The sequence below is a fragment of the Copadichromis virginalis genome, linkage group LG18, assembly GCF_057382275.1.
Source record: "Copadichromis virginalis isolate Kocher_CV1m ecotype Utaka linkage group LG18, C_Virginalis_male_GT1.1, whole genome shotgun sequence".
NCBI lineage: Eukaryota > Metazoa > Chordata > Actinopteri > Cichliformes > Cichlidae > Copadichromis > Copadichromis virginalis.
This window is the reverse complement of record NC_140635.1, coordinates 11153350-11179612: the sequence shown is the minus strand read 5'-3', so window position 1 is coordinate 11179612 and position 26263 is coordinate 11153350. Positions and strand designations below refer to the sequence as shown.

The following is a 26263-nucleotide window of genomic DNA, read 5'->3' as shown; positions in this document are numbered from 1 at the left end:
GAAGCTCACTGGACTTTTGTAAAGACAACTTTGAAATTGTGGCATTATTGAATTGACTAACAGAGTGGAATAACCCGAACAACCTAACTCTAGGTGCAGCTAAATATAGCTGGATAATCTCTTAAATTGCTTGGGTTGGGTTGAAAAGTTCAGCAAAAGGTGGATTCCAGTGGACAGTCAGTCCAGCTTTTTTAGGCAACTCAGGAAGGAAGGTCACTTTGATTTCCTGGTTTGTTCCATAGGATTTGATTCTTAATGCCTCTAATCCTCTTGACCACAACGAACTTGTTTGTTATATCACATAACATGAGATTAGTTCAGTCACATCAATGCTTTAGAAAGCAATTATCATTCTAACTTGTGTGAAGGTCAAAAGCTTCATCCGACAACGGATCGGATTGATATATTGGAGCTACCATTTCATACCAGAATCAGTTACTGCAGCTTGAAAATAAAATGTTAATTTATGGACTGAAGTTGAGTATTGAGCAGATGTACGCTGCTGAGACCTGCTTTGTTAGAGCAGTTAACAAAGGACATTACCACCATGAGCTCCTAGCAGGCACACTACTCGAGGAAGCAGGTCAAAAAGTTGCAGAATCAGGAGACGTACCGAGGATTAAAGTGGCTGGCAGTCCTGCAAAGGCTCCCTGCAGTGTGTCAAAACTGATTTTGCTGCTGGTTTCCCAGAAAATCTTCTGTGTGCTGGGTTGTGAAGTTGCATTAGAATTGCATGGGAGATATGTAGCTCTATTTCACAATGGGCTCCTGGCCTCTTTGACTTCTTTAGCAGTAACACCACGAGACTTTTAATGTCTACTGCCTGTAATATACTTGTCACTTCTCATTACTGAGTCCCTGACCAATTAGCTAACAAGGGCAACTAAATATGAAGCTGTCAGCATCATTTGATGACTAGTTTGCTTTTCTTTCTCTCATCAGGGCACCAGTCATATCTGGCAGAATGGTGATGATGTCAGGTGTACTGCAGCCTCTTGTACTTAAAATAAGCAGCCACACAAAGGGTTTTTTTTCTTGTATTTTTCTTTGGAATTAAAAATTGATGTCAATGAAAACAAAACAGCAGACAAGAAAACAAACAAGGAAATAAAGAAACAGAGAACATGAGCTTAACGTATGGATGGCGACCCTCGAGGAGAAACTAACACAACTGCTGCAACTGATTAACTAATAAAGTTAAAAACATTTTAAATGTCTATAAATTTCTCCAATAAACCCCAGCTTTTTTTTTATACAGAAACATTGTTTTTTTCTTCATTTACTTACATTAATTACTAGATCTAGAAAACGTTCATATGATGGTGACGAATTCCGTCATTTGAAGGAGGAAACCTAACATTAACCCGTGCGTGCAAGCATGACCCTTCAGTGTTATGGGAACAGGATTAACTTGAATTAGGTTAGTTATTCTAAAATAATAAGAAAGCAAGAGATTTAAGTTTTTATTTATATTAATGTTTTATTTTTCTTTCTCATAAACGTATTATGTTTGTGCTCTTCTTGTTATATGTTGTAAGTATGTTTTACTGCTGTGTTACACGAGCCTAGATATATTAGATATACAATGGATATGCACTTAAGTTGATCAGAAACAAATGACAATTAAACCTGCAGTCTCGAGAGAAAACTCAATTTGTTTTAAAACTGCTAACCCCCACCCCATTTTCTCCTTCTCATCTTCCACGTCAAAACCTTTATTTTGAAAATGTCTGCCACCGGAAACACTTGCTGAGTGGATCCACCGGTTTTCACTTCCTACATGTCCACTGCTAACAGAGCTGCACAATGAAAATACTAACTTTATTAGGATTATTTTCAGCATGCTTTTTAGCAAACAGCATCAACATCGAGGTGAGTTTATTATTTTCACGTAGCTCCGATTTTCCCTTCGGTTTGTTGCATTTTTAGGTAGAAACATCGTTGTCATGTTAGCCAGCCCTGCTGTCATGCTAGCTTTGTTGATGCTGAATATACTTGCTTATATGACCCCAAATCCCGATAAAACATAGATAATTATTCACCTTCTTTCGGTTATTTCACAGAATAGCGCAGGGCAGTTCTTCAGCAGTGGGCATACGAACAATTGGGCCGTTCTGGTGAGTGTTCTTTTATTTTTCAGGTTGAGTAAATGCTAATAGATGATGTTAGGAACAACAGAAGACATATATGTGCATCTTCTTCATTTGCCTTTATTAACAGGTGTGCACATCCAGATTCTGGTTCAACTACCGACATGTGGCAAATACTCTATCTGTGTACAGAAGTGTGAAGAGGCTGGGCATCCCTGACAGGTAATAATGATAACAATGATAACAACTTGATTTGTATAGCACCTTTTAAAACACACAGTTGCAAAGTGTTTCACAATCGGGATAAAACCACACATTTAAGGTAAGAATATAAGTTCCAGCACACAGACAAACAAACAAGCATATGGTGTTGCTATGGTCAAATATAATGGGAGAAATATTAGGGAAAACCAACTACTGATTCAGCCCATTTCATAGGCTGATGAAAACTTGTGTGGCTTCTAATATAAGAGCATGCTTAAGAGACCCTGTTCAGACAGTTGGAAGGACTGGCAATGAAAGGCTTTATATGTTGTTAATAATAATTTTAAAAAGCATTCTGCATTTCACTGGAATCCAATGAAGGGAAATAAGAATAGGGCTTATATGTAGGTGCCTGCTAGTTTTTAGAGGCAACCTAGCAGTTGTGTTCTGGGCTAAGGAGGAAATGCACATGAAAAGTGAGTTATCAAGGCATGTGAAAATAAAAGTGTGTATTGAAAGTTCAAAATTACTGGATAACAGTAAATGTTTCACTCACTTATGGTCACCAGCTGTGGGTACAAGCAGCAGAAATGGGCTTCCCCTGAATTGTGGCTAGCCTCTCCCTTAGAGATAGGGTGAGAGGTTCAGTCATCCGGGAAGGGCTCAGAGTAGAGCCGCTGCTCCTCCATATTGAAAGGAGCCAGTTGAGGTGGTTCGGCATCTGATAAGGATACCTCCTGGGTGAGGTGTTCGGGGCATGTCCCACCGTGAGGAAGCTCCGGGGCAGACCCAGGACACGGTGGAGAGATTATATCCCTCGGCTGGCCTGGGAACGCCCTGGTGTTCCCCAGGGCAAGCTGGAGAAGGTGGCTGGGGAGAGGGAGCTCTGGGCCTCTCTGCTTAGGCTGCTGCCCCTGCTTCTCAGCCCCGGATAAGCGGAAGAAGATGGATGGATGGATCATAGTTAAAAAAAGAAAAAAACAAACAAGACTGGATGAGCTTTGAAGTGTGATATGCAAATTTTAAATGCTCAAAATATTATCAGGGTTCTTAGCAGATGATCTGTATTTATAACAAGAGAGCTGATGTAATAACTGACCTCTAGGGGTGGCTGTAGCTCAGGTGGCAGAGCAGGTCAGCCACTAATCAGAAGGTCAGTGGTTCGATCCCAGGCTGCCTCCTGGCTGCATGCCAAATATCCTTGCGCAAGATACTAACCCCATGTTTGCCTACTGGTGGTGGTCAGAGGGCCCGGTGGCGCCAGTGTCCGGCAGCCTCGCCTCTGTCAGTGCGCCCCAGGGCAGCTATGGCTACAATGTAGCTTGCCATCGCCAGTGTGTGAATGGGTGAATGACTGAATGTAGTGTGAAGCGCTTTGGGGTCCTTAGGGACTAGAAAAGCACTATACAAATGCAGGCCACTTACCATCTCTATACAGAAGTTTTTAGGGCGAACACGAGAATTTAAATTTTGCCAGGACTGAGATGAGGTATTTGAGGCCGAAAAGGCTATTGAGGTTGTTAAGCTTAGCCAAAAAGGACCATTGTGTATTATAAGCATAGAAATAGAAATTAGTTATCCTGGTCACTGTAGTATTAAAACGATTAATCAGGTTGTTGAGTCACACAATCATGTAAGGTGTAAAAATAAATTTCACTTATAATAGCAAAGACATTTAAAATTTGAGGAATTGAAACATATTTTGGTTCTATATGGTAGTTAATGAAATATTTTTGGATTTTAGACATTCTGAAGAGGTCAAGTTGATCAGTAGGTAAATTTATAATGGGGACCTTTCAATATTTTCATGCATGATGAAGAGAAACCAGTTTATTAGACATTATATTTTCCAGAGTAATCAGTGTTGAAAATATGTGACAGTTGCAGTCATTTGGAGATATTTTAAAGACTCAATAACATAAATAGTCTTTTGGCATAATAATTATTATTGCTGGATTTAACAAGATATAGCATATTATGCGGTTGCTTTCTGAAAGAAATATGTATTCTGACTATCAATTAATTAATCTTAGATGTAATTGAACAATCATTTTTAATTATCATTGTGTATTCAGTAGTTAAGGGAGAAATTTATTCATCCCAGCAGGTGAAGTGTTTTGTAAAAGTTGCTCAAAAATTTATTAAAAAGAGGTACAGTAGAAAGAGGAACTGTGTAACTGGACAGCTACTGCAATGAAGAAGCTCATGCTGTTAGTCTTTGGCTGAACCCCTGGCTAGCCAGAACATTGTTTAGAGGGTATGGGATATTTTACTGGACTTTCAGAAGAGTTTTGACATTGTCCTGCTCACTATTATTGCACATCGATTGTCCACGGCCACATCCGGGGCCGAAGCGGACTTCTGAATAAGTTTACTGAGTCTATGGTGCTGTCCATTGTTAGGCTTGGCTTTAGCTGAGAGCACCTCAGAACATGCTGTCCATTCTACAAGGTGCCTGTATTGTGTCAAAATGAATTAAGTGAGTGCTCAAAAGTTTTTCCACAGCCTACTTTGGTTTGTTGTTTGTTCTGGGGCCTTTCCCAGATGGAGAGCTGCGGTAAAATAAAACATCCAACGTGGAGAAAATGGCAAATACGTTTGACAAGGTCTGTTTTGTGTAGAAGGGCACCAGTGGCAACAGGATGAACACGTGTGCATATACTAATAAGTTTTCATTTTATTTCGAGATAGTAAAGTTTCAGAAATCAGTCCTGGCTCTGGAGAGTTACACAGTACTTGTGATGGTAGTGCTGGTTAGCGATTGACTGTATGATTGGTGGGAGCTCTTGATGTCCAAATGTCAAAAGTTTCAAAATATTCAACAGCTGGTCCAACTGTAAGATCAATAAACAAACTGATGCAATTTAATTTTCAGGCTAAATGCATTATCCTTCACAACATAACAGTTAACGTGTTTGATAGCAGCCATTGTCCTTTTACTTATTTCAATATCATCATATTAACTCTGTTTTTTCTCTTTTTTTAATCACCAGCCACATAGTTCTGATGCTGGCTGATGACATGGCTTGTAACCACAGAAATCCCAAACCTGCTACAGTGTTCAGTCACAAAAACATGGAGCTGAATGTGTATGGTGACGATGTGGAAGTGGACTATCGAGGTTATGAGGTCAGTTCAGGTGTTTACACCTCACCTTCATTCTGTGAATCAACACTTATGTTAGCCTTATGTGTATCAACAAGCCCTGAGTGATTTTTAAAGTCTAAATGCAAAAATTGGGTATTTTGAAGCCAGAAAAAGATGAATCGCTTGAGCATAATCACAAATGTTCATGACTGTTTGGCATAAATTGTAAATATTTTCCTACCCCAGACAGTTTGATTCTGCTCAGCTTGTTATATAAACATTTACTGTGATTTATGTGACAGTCTCACATGCTGTGTTTCACCTTCAGTGTTGCGTTAAATAACTTGAGGAGAAACGGATTATGTCCAAGGCAACATTTTTATTGACCAGGACATTTTATAATCTACACGTCTAAAATGGGGCCCAGCCGGTTTTTATTTATTTTTCTGATTATTATGGACTAAGGCGAGTTCGTTGTTTTTTGACGACTCACTCTGTTTTGTGCCTTTTTAAAAATACAATGACACTGTACTGCCCGTCTTTGTTTGCTGTCACACCACATTCATGTGCAACAAAAACCAATAATCATTAAAAACAGAGGAAAAAAAACTCAGATAGGAGCTGATTATCAAATTTTAATTAAAGGATAAGTGGAGAAGATCAAAAATGTAGTCACTTACTGATCCTACCAATGACAATTTAAATATTACGAATTGACTTTTCATCACTAACTTTTCTTTTTACTGGCTTTTGTTTTGTATAGTTTCAATCTTTGAATAGTTTTATTTAACAACTAATTTACTACTTCCTGTCAGAGACATAGATGGAAAATGACCACAGGTTTGTACCGTGTGTGCCTTAGGTAACTGTGGAGAACTTCCTGCGAGTTTTGACTGGGCGCCTGCCTCCCAGCACACCACGCTCTAAACGCCTCCTTTCTGATGATCGAAGCAACATCCTCATATACCTGACAGGTACTTAAAGGGAAAAAATGTACCTATGAAGTTGAAGTAATTAAAGTTGAACAAAGTTGAATTAATTATTTTTAATCTGTGGTTGATTAACAGGCCACGGTGGGAATGGCTTTCTGAAGTTCCAGGACTCTGAGGAGATTAGTAATGTGGAACTGGCAGATGCTTTTGAGCAGATGTGGCAGAAAAGAAGGTAAATAAACTGAAAAGTGACTTCAAATAATCCCGTTTGTCAGGTCTACTTTACTTGTTTTTTCTTTGCCCTGCAGGGCATTTAGCTGTGCAGCATGCCAACAAGCATTTAACAGCACAAAACATCACAGCCTATGAGTATTATAACTTTATCAGGAGGTTCCCATTCTGTTGATTCTTTATAACAAGCAAAACAGATGATTATCAGAGGTGTGTTACGTTAAATTGATTCTCTTATCAAGGCTTTGTGTGTATCAAATGACTTCAGTGGTTGAAAGAGTGCTGTCAGTGCAGTGAAACAGTATACTCTCTATTCAGGCTTTTTTAAAAATAGCTTCAGCTCAGCTTGAAAGGTAGTGCTGGGCTTTCAATTGTCATTGGGAACATCAACTTGTAGCCTTGATAGTTCTTTTTTTCCTGCCTGTAAATTGTAGATTAAGTTTTATATGCAGTAGGAATTAGAGCTGGGCGATATATCGAGTTTTTAAAACATATCGATATATTTTTATACGAGATATAAGATGTGACAATATCCTTTATATCGATATAGTCTATGTTACGTTATAATTATAGTTGTGGAGCCGCAAGTTTGCCTCTCTTTCGTCCACTTTTGTCTCTACGCAACGTTACTCCGCCTCGCCTTCACTGAAGACAACTCCCCCTCCTACCCCATCGCTTCACGTGCAGGCAGCGACAAGACGGACACGGAAAATCTCCGTTAACGAGTTACTGCGCATCGCCCCATGCGTGGGGCTGGACGGCGTCAACGTGCTAACGAGCTAAACATGCTAACCCTAAAATCCTTTCATTCTCTCAAAAGTTGATAGCGCGCCTTATGTATGAATTCTGGTTGTGCTTGGTGGCCGCGAACCGATTTTATGTGGTACACGGCGTTCAGCAATCTGTCAAAAATGTTTGAGTACGACTTTGGTAAGCTACGGAGCTGCACCGCTTGATAGATTGTCGGCGCATTACGGCTACCGAGGAGCTTCGCGGAGTGATACGTACTGTGCATCAACGTAATATTACCGTATTGTGTGTGTATAAGGACCATAAATGGCACCTGTAAGAGACGTGGTTATGAAGCGGATTTCAAACTCCAGGCTATCAGTCACACAGTAAAACTTGGGAACAGAGCAGCTGTAAAATCTGTCTGTCTTTGTTATTACGCTCAGCGTCTTTTAGTTTACATTTTGACTGCACAATTGTGAGCTCTTTGTTTAGCACAAAAACAACCTTGTTTTCTTTTATTTATGGAGCATTATTATTTAATGAATGCTCATAATTTAATTTTGAGTAATTTTTCATGTACATCTGTGCTGTATGTTAATAAAAGTGCCTGTGTGACATCTGGGACACAGCTTTGACTAAGAACTCTTTTTGTTCTTACTTTATGGCTTAAAAAAATATCGAGATATATATCTTATATCGCCATCCAGCTAAAAAATATCGAGATATGAATTTTGGGTCATATCGCCCAGCCCTAGTAGGAATACAGTAGTTAAATGAGGAGCTAAATGTGTGAATCTAAAGGGCTAACTTGAAGGCCATGAAACCATATATATATTTAAAAAATCTTTAAATTTCATTGTTTAAGTATTTTTCTTGCCTATTGTACATTCGTGATGGAAGCAAAAACTTGCAGGAAAATATTCACAGATAATAATTTTTAACTGGTTGAACCATCTATCCATGAGTTTTAACATTTAGCTGGGCCATATTTAGTGAGTAATTAATAAATCAATAGGAATTGTTATCAATCGGTCTGAAACTAACAATTTTTTATGTATAGCTGAAGCTGAAGCTGTTGGATGTCTAGTTTTGTTAGTAAAATAAACAACGACAAATCTAGGAACAATGATTCGCTAATGCGTGTGTGGCAGACACAAGGTTTCTAGGCCATATCTGGTCCTTTGCAAAGTTTAATCCGGCTAGCGTATCACTTCACATCCGTCCCCCTTCGTTGTGTCTGTATGCCACACAAAACAGACGGGCACACTGCAGCTGCAAAATAACAAGCTAGCTCACAGAAAATGGCACAGAATATAAAAGCTGACTCTGAAGGCATAAAGAGTGACCTGTGTATATTTGCATTGAGATGACTGCTGTTTTCAAAGAATGAAATTTGCTTTGCCTTGAATCTGCACATCAGCACAGAAACGGAGCCAAGGACGGTGAAAATGACTAAAGCATACTGTACAGTACGCTTTACTGTAGCTGGGTTTCTTCCAGCTAAATCTAGAGGTTTTACTTTTAACTTTGTGAAATTTCACATTTCAACCATTGGGTAAGATTTGTAGAAATATATGGAAAAATAAAATTACAGATTCAGTATTTTGATATATGTTTTAATGTTAAATGCTCCAAACCACTGTAATGAGAGTGCATTATAAACATTGCACTATTTGGCCTGGGCTTCACTTAAGCCAACTTGTACATGTGAAGACTATATTGGACTTGCATTTTCAGTTTAATTAAAGAATTTCAGTAAACTTGATCTCACCCTTAATGTGGTTCTCATTTCCCAGCGTGATGTCAAATTGAATTTGACACCCCTTAGCGAATGAATTAACTAAGGAATCATTTCAGGTGGAAATTTTATGAGTACAACTGGAGTAGAAAAAGAAACAAACTAATTGTTGAACTTAGTAAATAGATCGTATTGTCCCTTGTGGCCTTCATTATCTATTTTAACTTTATACTTTAGACCATGTGATCGTGTTCTATGTGGGATAAGCTAGGGATTACAAAGTGTTAGCACAGCATTCTCTGTATTAGTACTCTTGAAATTACCTTGAACTTGTCATGTTTTCCTAAATTCTTCTAAAAGTAGAGGCTGTTTTGTTCTGTAATTGGGGTTACTATTTAAGCCACTGCTTTGCTTAATTTGTAAATCACGAGATGGTAAATGAGCTTTCACCTTGCTGCTGCGAGTGCCTCTATTGTTGTCCAAACCCATTATCATCCACGGTGAGTGTCTGGGTTACAGTCAGGCTCCAGGCTACTGGATAAAAGCTCAGTGACGCCAGCTTTCATGCTGATGTGATAATTGCAGGGTTGAACTGCTAAATTACAGCCACCGAAGAGACCTCCCTTTATCATCCCCAAACCACCTCGATTAAGTCTACTGGATGTGACAGTCTCTACATGTTTGTCTAAACAGGGGAAAGAAGTTGTAGTGAAATGTAGTGTTTTGTAGGAAAGGAGGATGGAGGGAAGGGAAAGGAAGGGGGTGGTGGTTAAGCTGTGTGCATGGGAGTGTTAGCAGGACTGAATGGAGCTGTTGGTTTTTCTTGGTCACCATGGTAACTGCAATATGAAAGATGGTTAGAAGGTTTGTGTGATATCTGTTTATTGGAACAAATGGATGAGTGTTATGCCAGCTGTGCATTCTCCCATCAGTTTTGTTTGAGAATGTGTATGATCCTCTGTTTGTTCGTGTGTGTGCGCGTGTGTTTGTCTCCAGGTACAACGAGCTGCTCTTCATCATTGACACCTGTCAAGGCGCCTCCATGTATGAAAGATTTTACTCTCCAAACATCATGGCTTTGGCCAGCAGTCAAGTTGGAGAAGACTCCCTGTCGGTGAGTTATCTTCCCTCACGTGGAAGATGAATTAAAAATCATCCATCAGCTTGTCAGATTCTCTAATAAGCAGTGTGATTTCATAGCACATTGCACTAGCTTGATTTCTGTGTTCATACGCTCTCACCCCCCTGCAACACCAGTCAGTGTTACTTGAAATAGTGTTGCACTTTTGAATTTTTATTCAAATGTCTTCTCTCTTTTAGCAGTCAACCTAAGAAAGGTCTGCAAGAAATGTGACATGTTACAAGTTCTTCATCTCACTAATAATTCTCAGAAACCTACTAGCTCTGCACTGCACTCAAATACAAGAACAATGCTGCTTCTTTTCCCCCCTCTTCTTCCACATTTTACACAACACTGACCTTTTGCTTGAGACGTATAGCTTAAAGTGCAAATCCCTCCACTGCATAATTTAGTTAGAAAAATCCTGAAAAGTCTTCAAGAGGCAGTGAGGGCAGGAGCTGAGGGGGGGAAACTTGCTCACTCTTTCTCTGCTTTGCACTGTTGATGGACCAATCTAAAACTGTGCTCAGTTGTGCGGTGTGTGTGTGTGTGTGTGTGTGTGTGTGTGTGTGTGTGTGTGTGTGTAAGTTACAGAACCACTGTAAAAACACTGAAATGGCCAAATAGGGGATTAGCAGAATATAACATAAACACTTATGAATAATGAGTCTTTTAATATCTAAAAATAAGCATTTTTCAAGGAAAGGGACTGTGATGAGGGGACATTTAAAAATATCAATTTTATGACATTAAATAGTGCCAAACTACATTTTATGTATGACCAACTGTTTTTAATGTTTACACTACTTTTGAAAAATACAATAAATACAAAGTTAAGACCAAACAAACAAACAACCAAAGAAGACCTTATTTATTTGCTGAACAGAACGTATTTACTGACATGGTTTATTGTGGCTATAAATATTTGTTTTTGGACTGTTCTAGAGAGCCTTCTGATTATAAAAGCCTTTTAGCTTCCTTCCCCTGCTCCAACTTTCTTCAGCTTGGCTCTGCTTTTCTAACAAACATATCGTTGCTCTATGGACTGTTTAAAATCGTCTGAGCTTTTTTATTTACAGGATTTGCTTGTACATTCAGCCCCTAATTTAAAAAAAAAAACTTTGGCCATTTTAATATTGGCACGCACCACTGTAACAACATGTACATCACGGAAGAAGGAAAGCATCGTAAGTCTCCTTTGAGCAAGAATGAGGCAACGTAGGATTTTGAAATTAATACTGTAGGCCTCAACTGTAGGTAGGTATCGCGGCTGATACTAAAGTTCAAATCTCAGTGACGTTGACCGTAGGATTAGAAGCCGTACATCACGTTTTCTGTGAATCTTGTGAAAGCAATAACTCAAGAAGGAGTTCACCTAGGATTTTTAAATGGGCTTTAAAAATCTTAGACGAGTTCAAATCTCAGTCACCTTGACCTTAAGGTCAGAGGTCAAGTTTTCTGAAACTCTTGTGAATGCAAAAACTCAAGAATGGTGTAGGATTTTGAAATTGATATCATAGGTGTATCTACTACGATGCTGACGGGTGGCACTGGCAGGCACTATTATTTTTACATTATCAGCTAATGACTTCAAATTGTCAGCTGTACATAGCTAATACTATGCAAGCTTTCAAAGCAGCTATAATTGCTTTATATCACAGCGTTTTTAAATTTAAAATATCAAATGACTGAACAAAAAATATGAAACTAATATTTAATTTCATGATGAACTGAACCTAAAGATAAAGATGTATTTACAGCCTTGGATTGTGTGAGGGGATATTTACCTGATTCAGTGTTTAGCTTTGTGCTCCACAACGTTATTGATCTGCTTCACTTTTTCTGCTCTTATAGCAGCGATTTGTCCAAAGCAGCTGCTTCCAGTGGAAAAGCTTAAAACAAACACACTCCTCTACCTGCTCCACACTGAAGAGCATACAGAGTAAGACACTAGTCTGTAAACATATCGGAGAATCAAGAAATATGAGAACCGGATATTTCCCTTAGGAGCCGTTAGAGACCACAGTGGAGCTTAAAAAAGCGTGAATATTGGATTTAAACAGGGGGTGATATGTCAGTGCTGTTTGCATTTTCCATTTTCACACCCCCAGGGGGTTGAAAACTCTTACTTCCTCCGTTATTGGAGATGGATTAATGGATGGATAGACAAAGCACTTAATTAATCCCAAAGAGAAACTGCATTGTTACAGAAATTATCCATCCATTTTCTAAACTACTTTTCCGGTTTGTTTTATTCAGGGTCACAGGGGACTGGAGCCCATCTGAGCTGTCACAGTGCAACAGCAAACACCTCAACCCCCCCAATGTTTTAGTTGTATAACTAACAATTAAATTAAAGGCTAAACTAAATATACTCTAAAATATATAACAAATATAAATAAAGGAGAAAAAAATGTCTGTCTGCAATACAGCAGAAACTGAAACCTCTGTGTACTTTAAGATAATGAATATCACTCATGAAGCTATCCTGCTGCCACAAGTCTCTAATTCATTTCCTTTCACACACTTGTGCTGTGACAATCGTTGTTCAATTTCAATGCCAGGTGACACTTATCAGATTTTGATACTGTACAGATTTGCAACGGAAACTATAACTGACTAACTAAAGAAAAAGTTCCATAAATTGTTACTTGGGATGAATTTTATAATACAAATCTGTGAATGTTGGTGTGGATGTGTATTTTAAAAGACTGTAAGTGTTCATTGTGTAAAAGTGTAGAGGTTTGATTAATGAGCTAGAAGTAAAAATGCCACCACAGCGCCCATTCTAGCAACTATTCTTATCCTTTACATTTTTAAAATCTGTCTCATTCTAGCACCAGCCAGATTTGGCCATAGGAGTCCATTTGATGGATCGTTACACGTTCTACATGCTGGAGTTCCTTGAAGACATCCATCCTGCAAGCAAAACCAACATGAATGATCTGGTGAGCCTGTGTTAGCGTGTGTGTCCAGTATGGTCACAACTTCCTCATACCTGTTTGCAGGAAATCGCAATTTCCTGAACCACAAAATAAAATTCTTGTTATACTCTTTAAAATACGTTAGGGGTGTTAATGCAAATTTAAGTTTACAGTTGTGCTACTTCTACTTGAGTGACAGAAAGGAAGAGATTTTCTCTGGTGTCTCACATTTTGAACACCATCGTTTTATTTGTTATACATTCATTTGTAGTTACTGCAACAGAACATAACAAAAAAGGTATGCAGATTTTTATTAGATTGACTATTTTGAAAGTCAGCTTTTAAAAGGAAGGATGTGGCAATCAGCACTGCTGATACCTGAAGCAGTGTTTTTCTTGTACTGTCCTCTTCCTCTGTCTGTGGGCCAAAAGAAGTCAGATAAAAGTCACACAGGTCACACTTGAAACAGAATATCTGATACGGTGTTGCAGTCGTTGGCCTTTGACACATCAGGGTGGAAATGGTGAGTACATGTTGCTCTGGTCCATGACTCAGTCTCAGCAGCAACTCCTTTTTCATCTTTTAGCCTCGTGCGGCGATTCAGGCCACAAGGGCCACTCCTCATCTGCGTCACCCGGAGTTATGCTCAAAGCACCTCAGATCGTTACTCTGGCACTCTGTGTGTTTTGACACATGCTTATTATTTTTTTCTTCCAATTTTTCTGTTTCTGTAGATTCTCTGTTGTGCCTTTTCAGGGAATTAAGGATCAATACTATGGATTTTCTGGATGAGCCCTCTGAGTTTTCGTTCTTGTTTTTTTCCCCCCCTGATCCAAGCTGCAAAGTCGTGCCATTTGCTGTACTTTTCAAGTCCTGTCTGGCTGAGGAAATAATGTTGACCTCAGTTATGTGATTTTTATATTCTTTTCAAGCGGAAAACAACACATTGATAAACTCACATAGGATTCATTCACAAGTGGTAACATAACAAGTGTGCTAAAAATTGTAATTGGCAAGGACATGCACAAATGTCAGGCACAGTGCCTCTAATCTGTTTCTCACGGTGTCACACCTCCCAGAGCAACAGCTCAATACTAGCTGCAACTGGAACTTGGAATTGGTGGTGCAAAAAGGAATAAATCTAGTATTGTGTCTTTGTGCAGAGCTGACCTGTACATGCAAGTTATGCTGCTGCTAAAGCTGTCATTGTCATGAGGCGAATATTTATATTTAGAGAGACATTGTTAGTTGTTTTTGTTCTATATAGTTTGAATAAACAGATATCTTCATATACATATCCAGAATCTGCATGCATAGGACACTGGGACACAAAGCTTGGTGGTTTCCATCTGCAGCCTGCTTGTATCCAGAGTGCCATCAACCAATTAGGAATTGTGTTATCTGTTGTCCAGAAAATTGTCGGTTTCCCTCAGCAACTGTCAGTGGACTAGCTGACTGGCTCCCAAATAGAGATCCAACGTGACAGAAACCACTAATTTAGAACAATGTTGAATATTCCTAATGTGAAATCTTTGCTGTCTCTGCCTCCACAGTTCAAAGTGTGTCCAAAGAGTCAGTGTGTGTCCACTCCAGGCCATCGTACTGACCTGTTCCTGAGAGATCCTGGAAGTGTTCTCATCACAGATTTCTTTGGTAGTGTCCGCAAAGTTGAGCTCACCATGGATGCCATCAACTTGACTGACCCCATCAAGCAGATGGAGGAGGAGTAAGTTTAATTTATTTGTTTTTTTGTTAATGGCAAAAGGTATGCATCAATCAAACTAGAATAAAAACAGGATGGCAACCTGCTAGAAACTAAAAATCAGTGGGTGCCTGGTGATTAACTTTGCATTTGGCAAAAAAGTAGCAGAGGTCTAGAATGCAACACACTCAACCTTTTGGTCTATGAGGTTCTGGCTGGGCAATTAATTAAAGTAATCTGTTAAGTAGTATAAGTTAATGTGACTTTGAATATGTAAATGGATACAGATTTGCGATTTCTTTTCAGCTATTTATGGTAGTTAATCACTGTATTATCTGACTGCATCTAATTTCCAACTTATTGCCGTTTTATCACCTTCTTGATGGACCGAGGTTGAGTGGTTGCAGACCTTGTCCCCCCTCTTTGAAACAATCATTTCAAAGGCAATGGCACTGCGAGTTCATTGCATGCAATTGCAATTATTTTGGCACCACTGTTTTCCCAAATGTGACTGTAGCATTAAAGATACTTGTGCAAAAATAAGTTGTTCACAAATTGTTTCCAGCTTTTCAAAATGAACTAAAGGTAACAACAGAAAGGGAGATTAAAGGTAGATATTAAAGGGATATGAAATGAAGTTGAACATGGGCTGGGCTGTACTTTCATGATGACATGAGGGGGGGCGACCCTTATAAAATACTCTCATTTAGGCCAGCCTCACTGCCAGCAGCCAAATTCATTTTGTGTTCAGTTTCCAACTAACCAGCCTTTGATTTCTGTTTAGTACACCTCCCATCAGTGATATTGATTCCTCTGCTAATGATGTGTTGATTGGCCTGTTTCTGGAAGATTAAAGCACTCAGTGGCTGTCACTATGACTACCATGTGGTGGTTTTAAGACCTGATTGTAAAGTTGACCAATGACATGTTTGTCTTGGGTAATGGTGCTGCTCATTTAGAACGCATTTACTGCTTCTATAATCAATAATGACACTGAAAACATTATTTCAGAGAGAAGCGGAGCTCATAATTGGGCATCTTCATTGTCAGCCTTCAGACTTAATCCAGTCTGTCTTCATAAGTGGCAGTGAGTAATGAGCAGTGTTTGCTTTAGATGATCTGTGGCGCTACCCTGTGGTGAATTGCACATATCCAAATTGGTGCATGCTTACATTTTGTGATAAATGGGTTGAGCCACTAGATGGCTGTAGAGAGCTGTCAAACCTTTTCTCTGTGCCTCACGATGTATTGTTTGCTTTATCACCAAGCTCCACTAATGCCATAATAAGCACAATCATCAGGAGTTTTAGGAAGCACACAGCTATTGCAAACAGTTTCCATACACTGATTCTCTAAGCTGCAGGAACAGATGTTTACTGTGTTCAACCTAAAGATGCAATGGGAATTTAACTTTATTAATGATAATACCACCACTCCCCCAACCCTTTGTATTAATTTCATTAACTGGGTTTTAATTGAACCACTGGGAAGTATTAAAGAATCTAATGTGGTTGGCTGCTAATTAGTAATTAGAGGCAATTACAATACTGATTTTAGTCATTGGCTGTTTGTGGCCCCGGGCAAGTTACTCATTGCACACAACTTCCCCTATTACTTTAATATCGATTACAGCCAGCACATTAGTCCTGCTGATCCTCATGCAGCACAGAAACACCAACACAATGTTATTGAGCTAGCTGTTGGCCTAATTCAGTCCTAGAGAGAGACGTTTTATCTCCATTTCTGATGTAAGAACCAGCAATCACCCGATCCATTTGAAGTTTAACAGCACTAAGTTTACTGATTCACCAAAGTGCTTGCAGTGTCTTTGTACTTTGTTGATGTTGGGAAGACTAACAACATTTATTGTCATTTTGTACGCCCTCTCAGGGTGTTTCCTCAGCCACATTCGAACTTGACTGATAATGCGGTGACAGGAAGCTTTCTGTGCTTCTGTTGGGTCTGGACAGCATTGTAGCAGTGGGGAGATTACAATACAAGCATGTGGAAAATAATAGCCATGACCTCATTACTGCAATAATTTAAATTAATGTAGTCATCAGCGTTGGCATTAATAAATAATTATTCATAATTTAACGTGTGAAGATGTTTAAAACCTATTAAGGGGTCTTTGTGAATGGAAGGGTTCAACGTGTTTGCAAGGTTTTACCAGTGTAAAATATTACATGTAATGGAATTAGACTATTCAAAGGCTGATTATCCATAACTGGCCATGAAATAAGAGTTAAAAAAGCAATTTTTGACAGTTTTGCAAAGTCTTAGCACTCGATATGTTCTGTTTTTTTTCTTTCTTTTTTTTGATTAAATGTTAGAAGGTGTGTGTCAGGAAAGAAAAGGTTTCATTTTAACACAAAAAATATATATTTGCAGGGCTAATGAATTTCAGGAATAGAGAGCCCAGATTTATGCAGAGATGCCTATTTAAAATGCAAAGTGTCTCTCTATACTTGAATCAAAGAAAGATGAGCAAGAGTGCCAAACAATAAGGCAGTTGAGGCTGTAATTATTAGTGTGGTGGTGGTGGGGGGGCATCACAGGTTTGCTCTGGGTTTTATTAACATCACTTACCTCAGTTGATTGATTTTGTTGTTTGAAAAAGAAAAAGCGATTCTTTAGACTGTTTTGCTATTTTTTTTTTTTTTTTTTTTTTTTTTTTTTTTTTGGCCTGTCCCGTTTGGCTCTTTTGCCATCAGAATTGTTGTCTAAAGGCAAAGAAAGATGCCCAACGGATTTACTTTACCAAACTGACCATCCCAGCCTTGCCGTAATGGTCCATTTGATTCACCTTTTATTGTTTATTTTATTTTCACTTACTGAATACGGGACAGACTTGACTGGGGGAAAGAAGGGGAGAAAGAAAGAGGGAAAGAGAAACAGCTGAGAAGAGGGACGGGGGAGAAGGGAAAAAGACAAAAACCAACAGAACGGGCAGAGAAAAAAAAATGCATATATCAATCACCTGGATCACCTGCTGAGAAAGAAAAAAGAAAGCAAGCAGAAGAGAACAAGAGTAATAGAATAAACAACATCACAATGATATATGGGAATATGACAGTAAATACTAAATGTTAAACATTATTGTGCAGCACATAAGATCAACAGAACACAGTGTGCTTTGAGGTAGGAGCCAAAAAGGGTGTAGTTTGTGGGTGTGATCACCCGTGTGTACACCTGTGAGCATGGACGCGCTTGTTTTTTGTTTTTTAAAAGGTTCCTTCATGTAATAATCTGCTAGAGGGTGTGGGGGGGCCACAGCCCCGTCCTCCAGGGCATGAAGCAGGTGTGGAGGAGATCAAAACTCCAGACATCCAGAGGCCCCCAGAACACAAGAGACCAAGGAAGACCAACAGAGGGGCAGCTGCGCCACTGTCCCGGAAAGAGCTGAGGAGAGTCCCAGATGAGGGCTCACTCAGCAGCCGCGGAGCAGAAGCCAGGGGGAGTTGCAGTGACGCGCCCGTGAGCTCCGCCGGCAGCCAGCCGTGCCTGAGTGACCGAGCCCCAGGCCGAGAGGCCGGGGGCACCCCACCTCCGAAGTGGCCCGAGCGAGCCCCAGGCTCCAGGCCCCGATAAGCGGCCGCCAAGGAGTGAGCCGGTGTGTACCTGGACGCCCATCCCCGGACACAAAGAACCACCAACGCACCGATGTCTGAGGGGGTCCGCCACTGGCAGGGGAAGTGGTGGTAGGGGGAGATAGGCCTCCAAACCTTGGAGGGCCTGAGATGTCCCCAGAGAGGTGGCGCCTGACACCCAACCTGACATATAGACACAGACATACAGGCACACACAGATACAAACATCCATTCCCACCCTCATGCTCTCATATGCACTTACTCCACACTCAACCAACGTGGAGACAGACATAAAGAGACGTTGTACACACGATCACACTCCCCAAGCGTACTCTACAAACCGGGTCTAGGTGCCCCCGCCCCTGGAGGGGGGAACTGCACCCAGACCCAGGTGGTGTTTCCCTTTTCCCTGCGGTGGGGGGAGGCAGACCGCCCCGACTCCGCAGCAGCAGGAAGGCTCCACACTCCAGACCGCAGTCGGACGGCCAACTCCTCCTCCTAGTCCTAGCCCCCCTGCTCCAGCAGGTCGCAGAGAATGGGGGTGAGAGAAGACTCCAAACCTCCCTCCACCCGCTCATTGTAATGTTGATGCATGTGTGTTCTAAGGTGCATTTAAAACCCAGGAGGGCTTGGAGCTACCTGCCAGAGAGCAGCAGGTAAGCGCATGGTCCCTCCTGCTAGCCCTCAATGTCTACGTGTATTTAAAATTGAGAGGTGGGCAACGATGCCAGGGGTGGGGTGTACACCCTGATGGTACTTTGGACTCCGTGTATCGTGCCCACCCCCAAGATCCTATATGTATGTGTAATGAGAGTGTGAGTAATGTGAATGTCTAAGTTGTGGGATAAAATTGAGGCAGAGGCAGCCAGAAGGGGACAGAGGGGGGGGGGGTAGCCTCCTCTGCACCCTGGTGACATACCCCTACTCCAAGGCCCTGCATGTGTGGGTGGTTGTGGTGGAGCGGGAAGAGGGAGGCAGCTGGAGATGGGGAGGGAAGGAAGGGAGGGGCAAGTGACCCCTCCCTGGGGCCAGCTCCCCCGCTGACCCCAGTAGGCACCCCCATACTCCGCGACCCGCCAGGGAAAGGGGGCCCAGGCCCATCCAGACCGGGCCCAGTGCAGCAGCGCCGCCCGGCCCCACAGAGCCCGGGACAGTCCACCCAACCCCACCACAGAGAAAACTGCACCCACCCCACCATCCACTCATCTTCCAGACTACATAAGACAATAAACACCCAGGCTGAGATCTTCCTCCACCTCTCCTGTATCTCCCCCTCCTGCAGAGGGAGCTCCTGAGGAGAGGAAAGCTCCTGCAAGATGTGACAATCTCCCCCACCAGTTGAAGAGCCCCCCAGGTGGCTCGACGCACCGGCGGCACCCTGCTCCAGGGCTGGGCCCCCATGCACCCACCCGCCCACAACCCCGGCAACACACCAACCAGGACCCAAGCCCCCGAGGCCCGGTCCGGGTCCCAGCCCAGAGACGGAGCGCCCCCAGAACCTCACGCCCATCCCGGACCCACCCAGGGGCAGCCAGGCTACCAGGTCAGTAACCCACGTCCGTCAGCACAGACCCTCCCCTAGCCCCGCTGCACGCAGCCGCGAGGAAACAGTCACCTGAGAGCCAACAGAGCCCCTAACCGGACATGACCGCTACCCCGGGTTGAGCCCCCCAAGGAAGATGCCTCCGGGGAACCCCCCGACGCCCTAAGCCTGTCCCTACCCCCACACCAATCACAACAGTGAAGGCGGGACCAAACTATGACCCCCCACCCCCACTAGGTGATGGAGCTGATCAAAGGAGCCCAGAGCAATTGATCTGATGTGGTGGCAGAGGCTGTATCAAGACTAATGTAATCTAATAGATAATTTCTATATTGGTTAGAATTAAGATTATTTTTATTTTTCCAGTTCATGAGGACTGTTTTCTTGGCTATGCATAGGGCAGTGAAAACCATATGGGCGATATTCTTTTCTGAAGTGACATTATCTAAGCTGCCCAACAAACACACTAAGGGGGAAGTTGGAATGTTACATTTCAGACACTTCGATAAGTCTTCACATATCTCGCGCCAAAACTTCTGAACTGGTGGACAGAACCAAAGAGCGTGGATATAATTGTCCAGTGAATTGGTTTGGCAGTGTGAGCAGTTGTTGGTAGACGAAAAGCCCATCTTGAACATCCGATGACCTGTATAGTGCACTCTATGTAATATTTTGTATTGAATTAATTGAAGACTGGGATTTCTAATTAGATGAAAGGTTTTTAAGCAAATCTGAGACCAGAAGTTTAGGTCTAAGTTAACTGATAAATCCGCTTCCCATTTTGCAATAGGAAGTGATATTGATTCATCTGTTTTAGAAAGCATTCTGTATATTTTGGATAGTAATTTGGGGGGTTTAAGAGTAAGAAATTGAACCACACTTGGTGGTGTTTGTAGTTCAACTTGACCCGGTTTAAATTTCTTTTTTACTATGGATTTAATTTGTTGATATTCTAAAAATCTTTTCTTGTTGATCCCATATTGTGTAACTAGTCCGTCAAATGAAATAAATTCTGTTCCTTCTAGTATATGTTCTAAATATTTGATTCCTTTATCACTCCAATCTGAAAAGTTTATCATATTATTGTTTTGTAATATGTCAGGGTTGTTCCAGATAGGTGTACGTTTGCATGGGATTAATGAAGACGCCGTCAATTTTAGAAACTCCCACCATGCTGTCAGAGAAGAGCTGATGTTGATGCTTTTAAAGCATTCATGTCGTTGGATGTTTGAGCTGATAAATGGTAGGTCTGAGATCTCTAGATTATTGCAGAGTGCTTGTTCTACATCTAGCCAAGGTTCATCTAAGAGGGTGTGTTTTAGCCATCCTGAGATAAACTGAAGCCTGTTGGCTAAGAAGTAGTGCTGAAAGTTAGGCAGTTCTAGTCCTCCTTTATCCTTGGTCTTTTGTAGTGTTTTTAAGCTTATACGTGGGGGTTTATTTTTCCAAAGGAATTTGGACATACATGAATCTAGAGATCTGAACCAATCTTGTGGCGGTTTAGTTGGGATCATTGAGAATAAATAATTTATTTTTGGTAAGACCATCATTTTTATAGCGGCAACCCTTCCCATGAGTGATATGGGTAGACATTTCCATCTAGCCAGATCATCTTCTACCTTCTTTAAAAGTGGGATATGGTTTAATTTAGTTAGATCTGCAAGCTTGGGAGAAACATTAATACCTAAATATTTTATATTTCCCGATTGCAGTGGTGTAGAAGAGGAATTATGGAAGGAGCAATTAATCGGTAGGACTGTAGAGTTTGACCAGTTAATTGAGTAATCTGATATTCTTGCAAAAGAGTTTATCAATTCAATCACCCCAGAGATATTGGTTTGTGAATTTTGGAGAAAGAGTAACACATCATCCGCATAAAGGCTGATTTTATGTTCCACGTTCTTGCATTTTATGCCCTTAATTACTGAATTCTGTCTAATTGCTGCTGCTAGTGGTTCAATAAAAATTGCAAATAGTGAAGGGGAGAGTGGGCATCCCTGCCTGGTGCCCCTCAAGAGACAGAAGCTGGAGGATGTCTGGTCATTTGTTCTAACACAAGCTGTTGGGGAATTATATAATATTTTTAACCAGTTTATGAAAGAGGATCCAAAACCAAATTTGTGTAAAGTTGCAAATAGAAATTTCCAGTTAACTCTGTCAAATGCTTTTTCTGCGTCTAAAGAGAATATTGTAGTTTCTAGGTTTTTACTGTATGAGTAGTCTATCAAATTAAGTAATCTACGTGTATTTGTTGATGAGTGCCTACATTTTATGAAACCAGTTTGGTCAGGATGAATTAAGAGGGGGGTTATTTTCTCCAGTCTCTTTGAGAGAGCTTTGCAGATTATTTTAAGGTCTACATTTATAAGGGATATTGGACGATAGCTTGAGGGATATACAGGGTCTTTGCCTGGTTTTAGCAGGAGATTAATGTTTGCAGAATTCATATTTGATGGAAGTCTGCCCTTTTCTTTAATTTCCAACAACGTTCTGTAGAAAACTGGTGCTAGAATCGACCAGAATTCTTTGTAGAATTCTGCAGGAAAGCCATCTGGACCTGGAGCCTTATTATTGTGCATACTTATCAGGGCTTCCTGGAGTTCACCTGGTGTCAGTGGTGAATCCAGTGCCATTGCTTGAGTGTCCAATAATTTTGGAAGAGTTATGTTGTCCAAAAACTGATCAATTTCTTTTTTAGATGGGTTTATTTGTGGTGAATACAACGTTTTATAGAAATCCCTGAAAATGTTGTTTATTTGTATCGGTTCATATAATGTGTTCCCAGATGAATCTTGAACAGCACATATAGTTGTTTTTTCTTTCTTTATTTTTAGCTGGTTTGCTAGAAATTGACCGGATTTATTACCATGTTCATAATTTTGTAGGCGTAGTCTTTGTACTAAGAATTTTGTTTTTTTATCAATTATCTCATTTAATTCTAGTTTTGTTTTGCGTATTTTGTTCAATGTTTCCTGATCTTGGTGGGACGCGTAGGCTTCTTCTAGTGATTTGATGTTTTTTTCTAATTCCTGAATATTTTTGTTTTCTTCTTTCTTTTTATGTGATGAGAAAGAAATTATTTTACCTCTCATCACAGCTTTCCCTGCTTCCCATAGAACAGAAGCTGATGTTTCGGGAGTGTCATTATAGTCCAAATATGAAGTCCACTCTTTTTTAAAATATTTAATAAAGTCTTCATCTTTAAGTAGTGATATATTAAATCTCCAGTTTTTTCTTGGCGTAGTATTATTCTTGTGCATTAGTGTTAAAGATACAGGACCATGATCGCTGACAGCTATAGGGTGAATCTCAGTGTCTGAAATGTCGTTCAGCAGTGAGCTGCTGACCAAAAAATAATCCAGACGAGAGTAGGAGTGATGGACATGTGAGAAAAAAGTATATTCCTTACTGGTGGGGTGAAGGGAGCGCCATGCATCGCAAAGACCAAAGTCACTCATATACTGTTTGATTATATTTGTGGACTGCCAATTACGCTGAGTTCCCGCTGTATTGAGCCTATCCATGTCTTCATTTAGTCCAAGAACCAGCAATCACCCGATCCATTTGAAGTTTAACAGCACTAAGTTTACTGATTCACCAAAGTGCTTGCAGTGTCTTTGTACTTTGTTGATGTTGGGAAGACTAACAACATTTATTGTCATTTTGTACGCCCTCTCAGGGTGTTTCCTCAGCCACATTCGGACTTGACTGATAATGCGGTGACAGGAAGCTTTCTGTGCTTCTGTTGGGTCTGGACAGCATTGTAGCAGTGGGGAGATTACAATACAAGCATGTGGAAAATAATAGCCATGACCTCATTACTGCAATAATTTAAATTAATGTAGTCATCAGCGTTGGCATTAATAAATAATTATTCATAATTTAACGTGTGAAGATGTTTAAAACCTATTAAGGGGTCTTTGTGAATGGAAGGGTTCAACGTGTTTGCAAGGTTTTACCAGTGTAAAATATTACATGTAATGGAATTAGACTATTCAAAGGCTGATTATCCATAACTGGCCATGAAATAAGAGTTAAAAAAGCAATTTTTGACAGTTTTGCAAAGTCTTAGCACTCGATATGTTCTGTTTTTTTTTCTTTCTTTTTTTTTGATTAAATGTTAGAAGGTGTGTGTCAGGAAAGAAAAGGTTTCATTTTAACACAAAATATATATATTTGCAGGGCTAATGAATTTCAGGAATAGAGAGCCCAGATTTATGCAGAGATGCCTATTTAAAATGCAAAGTGTCTCTCTATACTTGAATCAAAGAAAGATGAGCAAGAGTGCCAAACAATAAGGCAGTTGAGGCTGTAATTATTAGTGTGGTGGTGGTGGGGGGGCATCACAGGTTTGCTCTGGGTTTTATTAACATCACTTACCTCAGTTGATTGATTTTGTTGTTTGAAAAAGAAAAAGCGATTCTTTAGACTGTTTTGCTATTTTTATAGAAGAAAATAAATTTTTATGGGTTTTCACATTTGAAAAGCGAGGAGCTGAAACCAGCTTATCTTTGTACTGTGGTAAGCCCTTTTCACACATGAATTTTGGACAGGTTTGGGAGAAACGGGTCGGGATATTTTCCACAGTTGTCCTTTGTCACGTGTAGCAAACAGCAAGCAATAGTCCTCTTCAAATGTGTTTGCACTCCTGAAAATACTCTTTGCAGTTCAGGTGAGGGAGCTATGTGGATAGAGCATGCAGGAGGCACCAGACTATTACCTGCACAATGGTGCAATCGAATATCATGCATCCTTTGTACAAGGGAGACCAGCTGATGTCCAAACCTGCTGTATCTGATACATGTCTGTGCTGGGCGCATGGTTGAAAACAGTGATGAATGCCTGAAAGAAAAAATAAGGAAAAAAATGTAGTATATTCAGTTAGTGTTGATCTCTAATTGATCTTTATTTACAACCATATTTAAAGTAACCATGCTGCATGCTTTAAGAGTATTAAATCCCATGAATTGGCACTCCCCTGAGAAACCAACCTTCACCCTTTTGCCAGCACTTCTGGATCATCTCAAAAAGCAATCACTAAATTGATGTCAGAAACTGGATCTTTATGAAACCTTTGTCCAGATGTCGTTGCGAAAGTTAGAAAATTGTGTTTCATAAGACCTGAAAATGGGTTGTAGTGAGCTCAGTGTGTTCCCACAGAGAGAAGATCACAGATGTCCTCGGAAACAAGCTGTTATTAAATATAGTGCTGCTTTAATCCACTTTTGTCAGCTTGTTCTGCCTCTCAGACAAGTGGAGGAGGACATTTAGAGAAGATGTGTACATGTGTGCGAGTGTACACATGTGCCTGTCTCATTTTCTAGCTCGCATTCGCCTCTCTCACTCCCATATCCTGTCGTACATTTCTAAACATCAATTTCTTCCTCAGAACAAGCCCTTACATTAAGTGAATGGCACTTGATGGTGAAGACGTTTTAATGGACCCTCTCGATCCGCAACGTTATACATAAGCTTAACACTGTAATGACATTGTGTAGTTCCTCACTCTCAGCCATCGGTGGTTGTTGACCGTAACATGTCCTCCTCTGGGCTACACGAGCTCCCAGAGTAATTACAACTATCAAATAAAGCTGAATTCATATCCCATTGAGTATAAAATATACTTAATGTAATTTGTGACCTGCAGGACTGGATTGTGTCTGCAAAAACTGTTTGAGCTGCTGGCAGAGTTACAAATTTCCTTTTTTTTTTTTCTTTTTTCTTTAACCTAAAGACTGCAGCTGGAGACGGCATTGATATCAGAACTAGAGAGGGGGGGGATGAATTTAGGCACATCCCTTTTAATAAGCAGAGAGGACTTATAATGCCTCTCCAAAAAGGTCTTTGTGGAAAATAAAGTAGAAAGTAGTTTGAATTGAATTAGAGCTCATTTCTAATGTTGAGGAAAAAAAGGGTGGAAGATCCCAGCGGTGACACATCTGTGCTTTCAGTGACATGTTTCTTGTGGCAGAGAAGCTTGGCACGCACCGAAGGCTCAGCAGGAAGTTGGTTCCCTGCTTACCAGTCCATACGCTTTACTACTATCTGTTTTGTGTGAACACCTTCTTCTCTTCATCACACGCGAGAAGAGACTGTGTGTCTGTGTCAGTGTGACATGAAATGGCCAGAGAGAAAAATGATGGGTAAAAGTAACTTTGAGTGAAGAAAGACACAAATAGAAGAACAGGTTTCAATCATCAAGTGGCTGGAGGTGTGTCATGATGGCTCACAGGGGAGATGTGGCTCACTTTGTCTGACCTAAATTTTGCTGAAAGACGGTCAGTCCTGAACCTCCACTTGACGGTAAACCTTAGCTCTGACCCCCGTTTGACTTTGTGTCAGAATTTTTTATTTTAGGCTTGTTTGTAAC

General features: G+C 40.5%; 1 protein-coding gene across 5 annotated transcripts in view; it reads left to right on the top strand.

The window, feature by feature from the left end:
* Nucleotides 1-1719: 1719 nt before the first annotated feature.
* pigk (phosphatidylinositol glycan anchor biosynthesis, class K) overlaps nucleotides 1720-26263 on the top strand; it is a 120443-nt gene continuing 95899 nt past the window's right edge. For all 5 annotated transcript variants that reach the window (XR_014916436.1, XM_085439399.1, XM_085439401.1 and 2 more), the window contains exons 1-9: nucleotides 1720-1872; nucleotides 2064-2117; nucleotides 2221-2312; nucleotides 5288-5423; nucleotides 6244-6355; nucleotides 6449-6545; nucleotides 10011-10128; nucleotides 12972-13082; nucleotides 14612-14784. Coding sequence is in view for 4 of the 5 variants with exons in the window: in XM_085439399.1 (XP_085295525.1) it covers nucleotides 1807-1872; nucleotides 2064-2117; nucleotides 2221-2312; nucleotides 5288-5423; nucleotides 6244-6355; nucleotides 6449-6545; nucleotides 10011-10128; nucleotides 12972-13082; nucleotides 14612-14784 (959 nt within the window). In the remaining variant the exon portion in view is untranslated. The remainder of the gene's footprint in view (nucleotides 1873-2063; nucleotides 2118-2220; nucleotides 2313-5287; nucleotides 5424-6243; nucleotides 6356-6448; nucleotides 6546-10010; nucleotides 10129-12971; nucleotides 13083-14611; nucleotides 14785-26263) is intronic.